The sequence below is a fragment of the Nannobrachium achirus genome (genome assembly GCF_963921795.1).
Source record: "Nannobrachium achirus genome assembly, chromosome: 15".
Taxonomy (NCBI): Eukaryota; Metazoa; Chordata; class Actinopteri; order Myctophiformes; family Myctophidae; genus Nannobrachium; species Nannobrachium achirus.
This window is the reverse complement of record NC_137822.1, coordinates 62,879,262-62,889,428: the sequence shown is the minus strand read 5'-3', so window position 1 is coordinate 62,889,428 and position 10,167 is coordinate 62,879,262. Positions and strand designations below refer to the sequence as shown.

General features: G+C 41.3%; 1 protein-coding gene across 1 annotated transcript; it reads right to left on the bottom strand.

Moving 5' to 3' along the window:
* Nucleotides 1–1,345: 1,345 nt before the first annotated feature.
* On the bottom strand, nt 1,346–7,183 carry LOC308299343 (uncharacterized protein). Its single transcript, XM_080743116.1, has 4 exons — nt 6,941–7,183; nt 5,507–5,596; nt 2,897–2,974; nt 1,346–1,602 (listed from the first exon to the last, which is right to left on the bottom strand). Exons 1-4 carry the CDS (start codon nt 7,130–7,132, stop codon nt 1,492–1,494), a joined length of 471 nt encoding a protein of 156 aa, XP_080599242.1. The 5' UTR covers nt 7,133–7,183; the 3' UTR covers nt 1,346–1,491.
* Between the last annotated feature and the right edge of the window lie 2,984 nt (nt 7,184–10,167).

Below are 10,167 nucleotides of genomic sequence, written 5' to 3'. Positions count from 1 at the left end.
ATACAGTTTTAATTTCACTCTTAGATAGTTCCAGTGATCCTGGACTGCACCAACTCAGAGTGAATAAGGTGGTTGAATGGAGTGATAACAACGCTCTCATCATTAACACAAAAAAGATAGAAGAGATTGTTTTTGGTGCACCACCAGATACACACAGATCTCCCATTACTATTCATGGTGAACAGATCAACCAGGTATGCTCGTATACGTACCTCGGAGTAGTAATAGACAATCTTTTGTCATGGAAAGATCAGATTGAATCTGTGTGTAAGAAAACAAAGCAAAGAATCTACTTCCTTCGCCGTTTAAGATCATTTGGTGCTAGTAGACAGATTCTTCTTATGTTTTTAACGTCTGTCATTATGAGTGTTCTCCAGTACTGTAGTACCACCTGGTATGGATGCTTGTCTGCAGCCCTAAAGTCACAACTGCTGCAACAACTGAACATTTGTTCAAAGATAGTTGGACAACCACTTCAGAGGCTATATACGAATACGTATGATAACAGCATTCTAAGGTTGGCAAGAAATATTACCTCTAATAGTAGCCATGTGTTGCATAGAGAATATAGATTGCTGCCTTCAGGAAGGAGATACGAAGTTCCAGCATACAAAAAGGTCAAACTGAAAAGGTCCTTTGTCCATCAGTCGACTTTAAGGCTTAATCTGGAGCTTGGCCATAGGTAGGCTTGGCGGTGGACACTGCTCTTGTCTATATTATCCTTATGTATGTAAACCAGTCTTGTCTTTTTTTGTTACATGTGTTAAATGTGTGTATATATGTTATGTGTCGCATACATGACCTGCTGTGTCGCAAGACAAATTTCAGTGTGAACTGACAATAAAGTACTATATCATATCATATCATATCATAATTCAATGATAATTTCACAAAAGCAGTTTTAATCCCCTGGTTGGTGTTGCTGTAACTTGTACCTCACAACTCCATGGATTGTCTGAGCTATCACTTTAATCACCCACTATTTAGTGCGTGAAATACTTCTCTGTTGTATAATCATGTAAACATAAAAGATGAATTAAAGATTTAGCAAGGTAGATTAGGCTCTCGCCTAATTGATTATGAGATAAACTTTTAATGTGTTATTATTCATAACAAATGGAATATTAATGGTCCCTACTTTGCGGTACTGCTGTACTCATTCTGTCTTTATTGTCTGAGGTGAAGACAATGTTTTCACCCCTGTCTGTGTGTTTGTCCATCCGTGTGTGTGTGTGTGTGTGTGTGTGTGTGTGTGTGTGTGTGTGTGTGTGTGTGTGTGCGCGCGCTCGCGTGTTTGTGTGTGTGTTCTGTGAAAAGGGGTCTCCTTTTATGAACATTACAAAGGTACTAATTGCTCAGTTTTATTTGGTGTAATTGAGGTCAGGAAGCATGGAAAAAATATATATACTTATGCCATTTGATGTCATAAGACCTTTAAAACGTATAGGGTTAGGGTTTGAGAACCACTGGAAGAAGGATGCAGCTTAACCATCAAAAACAACCCAGACATCCTGTTTCAACAGGAGTTGATCCATCAGTACTGGCTGCTATGCTGACGGACCCGTGCAAGAAGGAACAGTGTTCCTCCCACGTTTCAAAACGCTGAAAGAAAGAGAGACATAAATGTGTTATATAGGTTGCAACATGTAGTAATAATAATAGTAACTAGAGATACTGTTCCTACGAAACTGTGTGGGCTCGCTCGTACTATATTCTGCAGCGTGCTAACTGTCATGTGAAGCTTAACCAATACTCCAGCTATCACCACTCCCAGATTTTCCGTACCTCATTGGCTAAGGACTTTGTACGGTCTGCGACGGAACTCACTCTATAAATAATGAAGATAACATACTGGTCTCGCCTTTCAGGCAAGCCCACAATAATGTAATGAACAGTTTAACACTTCCGGTGCCAATTACGTCCAGGAACTTGATAGGAATTACGGCGGTGCGGCGCCAAGGCCCTGTCATCACGTCCAGGGACGTGGTTACCAGGTAAAAAGGCGCTGCGGCAGCCGCTGGTGAGCGAAAAAACATCATATCCCATGATGCAACTCGGTCGCCATCATCAGGAAGCTTGTAATCTCCTTATGCTCCTATTCAATGCTGCTGCAAAGAAACAGCTTTATCTCAGAATCTACTCAGAAAAAAACACTTCGAGCGCCGGGAACCGCTTTTTTTCACGGCGACGCTGGGCCGCAACGGTCGTCCGCGATTAGAATTTTTCATTTCCGTGTGAAAGCAAACATACTGATCGCCATTACAACGTTGTGAATTTTCCAAAACATGGACACGATCGTGGCTTCCGGCACTCTGTAAATGTGTTATATAGGTTGCAACATGTAATAATAGTAATAATGTAATGAACAGTTTAAACCAGGGGTTTTCAACGTTTTCAGGCCAAGGACCCCTTAGTTGAGAGAGAGATGAAGCAGGGACCCCCACAACCTGTTTCATCGTTTGACAGCACACTCATCAGTGAATTTTGGATTCATGTCAATTTGTGTTTTCAGATATTTAACCGCTTGAACACATAATAAACTTGACCTTTCACTCTGTACTTAGTCTGCTCTTTTTCCCCTCTACGCCAAAGCTCTTATTATTATTTTTTTTTTGTGCTATTTTTGGCTAAAGTTTTCAGAATAAGGACACTAGTGTTCACATGGTTAATATAAAAAAGGAGAAAGTTTTTATAGGACCCCCTGTAGTAACTCTGAGGACCCCCTAGGGGTCCCGGACCCCATGTTCAAGACCCCTGATGTAATGAACAGTTTAATGAACAAAGTTAGTTTATGTTGTAAATGCAGGTTTTGTAGATAAATTAGATAGACAGACAGACAGACAGACAGACAGACAGACAGACAGACAGACAGACAGACAGATCAAGAGATATTTACCGTCTCCTGGTCTTTTCTGCGAATGCAATCGACAAATTCACCAGCACCATTTGGGCAGACCATACATCGAACCTCGAGCTGACAGACAGACAGAAAAATAAATCTAACCAAGTTTGAAGTGCGCGGTGGTGGGTGTGCGTGTATGTGTGCGTGCGTGTGTGCGTGCGTGCGTGCGTGCGTGTGGTCACCAGTGGCATTGCATCTGAGGCTACAAATTAACATGGGAGATAATAACAATGGGAGATAAAATATTGATTTAGCCTTGCAATTATGCCATCAGGAGCTAAAAACTAGAGCCCGACCGATGCCGTATTTTTTGACCGATGCCGATGTTTGCCGATGGAGAGTGCTAGACCACCGATTGCCGATGTTTAACCGATGTTTTGTAATAATATAAAATAATAATAAATATCCTAAATTTCAAAAACTTCTTACCTCCAAAACTTTTTTTTCATCTTTTTTTTTTACTAATGGTCCCCTTGAGGGGTTTCCAGGTGGTCCCCAGCAAAATGATGGAGATTTGGTAACCAAATGGACCCTTTATGAGATCTTTAACTCAAGAGTGTAAAATGAAACCCAATGGATCCTTACAGGCAACGACAATATATTCTCAGTTTTGGGTCTGGTTAAATGTCATCAAATGGTGGTCTAATATTATACTATTATAAAAACGACCGATACATGTGAGAGATAATGTCCGATGTCCGATACCGACATTGCGGGCCAAAAACTACCGATATATCGCTTTGACCAATATATCGTTCGGGCTCTACTAAAAACCACAATGAAGAACATATACAGTAGATGGCATCTATACAGTACATGTGCGTGTGCGTGTGTGTAGGGCCGATTAAGACTCACAGGGGCCCCTGGGCCAATCATCTTCGAGCAGTGGACAGTTGGGTGGCCATGTAAAACAGTGAGCATTTGGTTTTCACTTGTATAAACGAGAAGTAATTTAATGCTGGAACACCAGATGGACGCAATTAATTTACTGGCTGATAGACTGGCAAACTGGCGGTACTCTTTTGAGAACCACTGAGTCATTCCCATGCTACAGCAGACACCAAAGAGCTGATCATGGACTAAAGGAAGGCAGGAGGGAGGGGACTACAGGAAAATATATCCCGTAGAACTAATAGACAAGTCATTTTATGTTTGGTTGGTTTTGGAAGCGGGGATTGAACCCAAGGCTCCCACTCGCAAGACCAACACACAACTGAGCCATTCTCCATGCTCACAACGCGTGCTCTTCGATGCGTTGTGGGCTTGTAGATCTGCTATTTTCAGAGCGCAACGGCTGAACATAAAACTAGTAATACGGGCGAGGTCGCGCCATCTGGCCAGTGATGTTTATCGGACCAGTTACCCATATATGGAGACCCCTGCATGATAGTCAACAATGTTATGTCGAAACATGCCCATTTATGAGCATTACCAAAAATGGGCATTCCCAGAGCTGTCCTTGATATTGCTGACTTTGGGAGAGGGATCTCCATATATGAGCATAAAATGTATGATAATTAGTAAAGCCAAGCAGGCCCTTGGGGGACTGCCCATAAGTCCGAAGGTTCATTAGTCCAAATTTAGTTAGGGTTACTGAGGTTAGGGTTATAGTTAGGCTTAGTATTCTTAACAAATTCGGACTAATGAACCTTCGGACTAATGAACCTTCGGACCAATGCCATGGCACCGGCCCTTGGCAAGTTAGGGCCTGGGTTTGATGCCTGCATATATGGGCATAAGGGCGTACCCTAACAGGGCATCATCTGGGAATATCCATATGGACATTTGATTTATTTTACCCTTTATTAATATATACTATACATATACATATATGGACTTAAAGAGGTGGTGCCATGATTTCTTTCCCCCTCTAAAACATGATGATCAGGTATTATGATTATACTAGGAGGAAGATTTTTTCCAAAAAAGTATACAGAAAGAGTTAGAATTGGGTTTTTATGTGGCCACACCCCCAGTTCATTAAGTATGCATGGATGTCATGGTGGGTGGTGACCCAGCTGAAGTTAGCCACACCCCACAGTGTTGGGTGAATGGTAATTAGGGGAGGAGTTGATTCTGTGATGTCATCATATCTGTGTTTTTTAACTGACACTTTTGACCACAAGGTGGCAGCCTCCAAGAGAAAACAAACAAATACGAAGAGAATACATAATATCTCATAAAAGCCACACCAGGGGGTCTAATGAAGTACTTTCAACCTCCTAGACACATGAAAAACAGAAAAAGTACAAAACTATGGCACCACCTCTTTAATATTAACGTTTTCGGGGAAGGTATAGGGTGTAAATCAGAGTGAAGCAGGCTCTTGGGCCAGTTAGGTGATGTCATGTCACCTTTGATATCACCTGTGATGTCACAGTGACATTGATGCGGTGATGTCATGTGATGTCACGTGACATCGCTTCCTGTACTGACTGAAGGACTGACTGAAGGACTGGCAGTGAAGCTGCGACATTTCTCATGGTATACAGCGACCTTCGGTCACAAGGTTTTTTTTTAGTTCTACTGGATCTCTTCTCCACTAGTCCCCCTTTGTTGACAAAATTGTCAATATGTGGTATAACTATAATGTATTTCACACACCTTTCTGAATGCACAGTCAGGGCGATGTCTGTGTTCGTTACCGGCAACCTTTTTGCAAACTGTGTTCATCAGACGCACATCAGTTCTCACCTACAACAGAACAGGACATGACATGACATGACATAATCAACACATTACTCTGTGGATTTGATTTGCTTCTCTCATCCTATTCTCTCTGATCTTAAACTGCTGTTTCTTAAACGGCTAGTTCCATTCCTTGATTCCGATTATCTGGTTTACCTTTAATTGCTGTGGTATGTGAGACTATAACCCACACCTTTAATCAGTTTATATCAAACCCATGTGCGTTATTTCTTTCCACAGCATTGTGAAGCTAGACTAGAGAACTTGATTGCAAGTAACAGGTGTGTTGTTTCTGCAGCCTGGTCGGGAACTACTTTCTTGTAGCTGGGGACGACTTTCTTGCAGAGCAGACCTTATAGTGAATTATTAGTGACATAGAACAGTTTTAATTGGTACATATCTATGATTTTCCATTATGTTTTGCCATATTGTAACCATTTTAGAAAAGCAATAAGCCACGGGAGGCTTGTGGTTACCGGCTGGTTGCCGGTTAACGGCTGAGAGGGTTGGAGACACTCGGCTGCGCCTCGTGTCTCCCTACGCCTCTCAGCCTTGTAAAATACCAGGTAACGTGTTGTGAGCATTTTTTTCCGAGAGCAACCAAACATAAAATGGCTTGTCTTTAGTTCTACTGGATCTCTTCTCCACTAGTCCCTCCCTAACATTTTAGCCCAGTTTTTATTTGTTGACGAAATTGTAGCATAGTTTTAGTTTGTTTTTATCCAGTTGACTAAAACATTTTCTGTCATAGTTTTAGTCAACAAAATCAACACTGCTGTAAGGGCAGTCCACGCAAAACATGCTACGCATGCAATAAATACCTATGGTCGTTGTCGGGTGAAAACATTGTATGTCCAAAACCGTTCATTTTGCATTTATCATTTCAAAAAGGATTTAAACTAGTGAAAACAGCCTATCTACAAGCACACAGCGCCTCGTGCCGCAATCTGCTGTTTTCACTACTTTTGTGCGAAGGCCTTGTACGATGAAGCAGGGCTTTACTTTGCGAAAGAACATACTAATTTAAAAGTTGGAGAGGTACAAGGTTACCACCCGACTTTGCGAAAGAACATACTAATTTAAAAGTTGGAGAGGTACAAGGTTACCACCCGACAACGACGCTATGTATCTTTGCTCTAAATATTTACCAGAGGGACGACCCTTCCAAAATATCGGCTTAGGAATGTGACAAAAACTAATACAAATATATACACAAATCGATAGATACATATTTTTTGGGGTTGGACCATCCCATTAAGTTACATGACAGTTACATTAATCATTATTGTAACATAAAGCTACATTCCTGAAAACATTGAAAACTTGAATGCAATGCTAAAGATACTTTACCTGTGGAATAGAATGATTTATTCCATGGAAATTCAGATGGCCAAAAGAATATTGCTGATTTGCTTTACGAATTGCCTGGTCAACAAAAGTCTTCACACCAGGGTCCAGCTGGTCGTAGTCCTGTGCCTGCTGTCCTGTCGTCTGGCAGATGACGGCAGTCAGGAACAACATGGACACGATGAGATTCTCCATCTTCTCCAACACTCCAAGACCCTACTGAGGAAAATATATTGTCATGCAGTTGGTCTAACCTTGGTCCAGTCCAGGGGACAAAGTCCAGTGTGGGTTCTCTGTTTGTCTGTTTTTGGCTTCAGCAGCAGGGGAGTCACAAGGGGGGGTAGAGTGGGAGTTACTAGGGCCCAAGGTGGAGGGCCCTTAATTATTTCATTCTTTAGCTATTGAAAAATAGCAGATATACAAGCTCACAGCGCAGCACCGAGTGCCGCGCTGTGAGCTTGTAGAGCTGCTATTTTTTGAAAAGTCATAGAAATGTGTGCACATCTTTGAATATATGTATTTTTTAAGCAAACATTTGTAACTCAAATTTTGCTTCTGGGGGGTCCCTGGAACTAGATATTTTCAGATGGGGGTCGGTGGCCAAATACATATAATTTTCATAATCTTCACATGAAAAAGTTAGAGTACCATTGGCATAGTAACATAGGTTTAAAAAAAAATCATGGTATTTCCAAAATAGCAGATCTACAAGCTTGCAGCACGGCAAGTACATCTGCTATTTTTTAATAGTAAAATCACAAAATATCGCGTAATAATGCATTCCTAGTCTAAATGGGTTAAAACCCCTGCCCCTACAGTAGGAAGAACATTCATGGGGGGCCCACAGTGAATCCTTGTACCCAGGGCCCAGAATTTGGTGTAACACCCCTGATTGTGTGGGTTCTATATTTGTGTTTGTTTTTGGCATCCAAAAGCACTGTTCAAACTCTAGTGGATGATGTATCATCACTGATAGATGAATGAATGACAGAAACACCAGATAAATGGATGTGTGTTAACACACATAAAAAGTGTTCCTCGGAGCTTGCCTGGTTAATAAACCAGACCGAACACAACACTACCCCCTGGCGGTAGTGGTGTTGTAGTACGGTCTGGCACCGATCCATTGAGATTCTATTTCCTCAACCAGCTTCAAGGGTTGGTTTCTGTAGGCTTGGGGCAAGTGGTTTTGGGCAAACCCCAGGAATGAAAACTCTTCCTGAAATCCCAGACTCTCTTCCCAAAACGAAGTGTGTGATAGAGACTCGGAGCCAATAGGTCTCCGCCAGGTCCAGGGGTGTAGTTGTCCCGATTTAAAGTGAAACAAACACGGAACTGAAAGTTCCTATGATTGGCCGCTAGCTGTGCTGTTCTTGCACCAGAAGCAACATGTTCTCCTTAGGATTCCATTCACCCGAACTTTTACATTTGAATTTCTTACCGTAATAAACATTGTCATAAATACTTTATTGTTCCTGTCGCTAGTTTTAAAGCCTCGGTTTTCAATCACCATGATGTGCGTTTTGTGAAAATATGGTCCAATTTATGTTATACTTGATGTTATAGCAGGGTATGCTGTAGGAGGGGCTTGTGATGATTCTTCGTTGTGTGCTTTATTTTTGGCAAGCTCAAGACAATGTCCCATGTATCCGGTTGCACGTGACCGTTGACAGCCAATAGCATTCGAGATGGTATCATTTCTACCAATGAACATTGATTTCTTCAATGATGGCGTCACCCATACAACGGCCAAAGAAGCTTAATTTGTGCAGCATTGAAACCAGTGGCTTTCCACCGTCCATATTTTTTTACAGTCTATGGCCAGGTCAGGTAGGTTATTGTGGGCCAGCAATGTTCGGAATTTGCCAATCAGGATGGAATATGAATATCGTGTGCCGATTGCCGTGATGTTTGGACAGATTTGGACAGAAGTAATAATAAAAAACAAACAAAATGATTAGCAAAAATCATCCTCCTGGTGGTGCTATAATAGGGCAGTTTTAAAAAGGGTGGCATTTGTTCCTCAAGGTGGTTTAATTTGTGTGTGCAAAGTTCAGCGCAATCGGAAACTGCGTTCATGATTTGCATTCTTTTGTTGCACTCCTGCAAACTTCAGATGTAAATCTTAGCCAATCAGGAAAAAATCAAACAGATATATTGTGATCACATGTACCGATGTGTGTGATTTTTGGACAAAAAATATAGGAATACTGTCCAAAAATGTGTTTTGCACAAATCAGCCTACTGGTGGCGCTGTGGCCCATGTAAAAAATGTGGGGCAGAGGTTCTGCTCTGCTACCCTCCTGTTATAGAAAATGACCCACTCCTCTTCAGCAGGGCAACAGCAATGACTTCAGAGACAGTTCCTTTGAACCATTTTGTTGTATTTGTCGCATTCCCAAGACAAAAAATGGATTATAGTATTTACCCCCATTGATTCCGGATGGGGACACAAATGCATTTGGGTCCCTATCCGTAATCAATAGGGGTAAATTAATTGTTAATAATTATTATCTTAGGAATGTGACAAAAAACTAAAAATATTATTGAACTCCATGGCGTGAGTAATCAATAGAAAAAAAGTCATTTTTGGGGGTGAACTAATCAAATGCTACTCCACAGAAATTCTACCTGCTACCTTCTATCATTATGGAAAATATTAATATCCAGTCAGGGTGAAGTGTTGAATATTTATTGAGGAAGATTCAGGCAGAGAACCAGCATTTACAACGGCACAAGGGCCTGGCCAACAGCCTGTCAGACAGAAGCCCCTATAAGTCAGTGGTTCTCAACATTTTCAGGCCGCGACCCGCAAAATATTATAACTGGGACCCCCCCCCCCCCCGACCCTGACGAGCACTAAGAGTTGAGGCATTACATTGAGGCATTACATTACATTTTGTATAACACGGTTCTATTGTGAAAATGTCCACAATTTCTGCCTCTATTTGAGAATTTGGCCAATGTTTAATTTGTCGTATTTAAATAAAAAATCCTTAAATTGTCACTTTAGAAATGTGCAGATACCCTCTATTCTATGCACTTAAACTTTATGTTGGTTTGTTTACTGTTGAGTGAGAAAACAACGACCCAACGACGTTCATGTTGAGAACCACTGGCATATAACCAATCTCAGACAGTTTGTATAGTGTCGACTCTAAAAGAGATGCTATCCTTGAATGTTCATATTCTATGCACAGGCATGTTACACTTATAGACCACGTCAATGG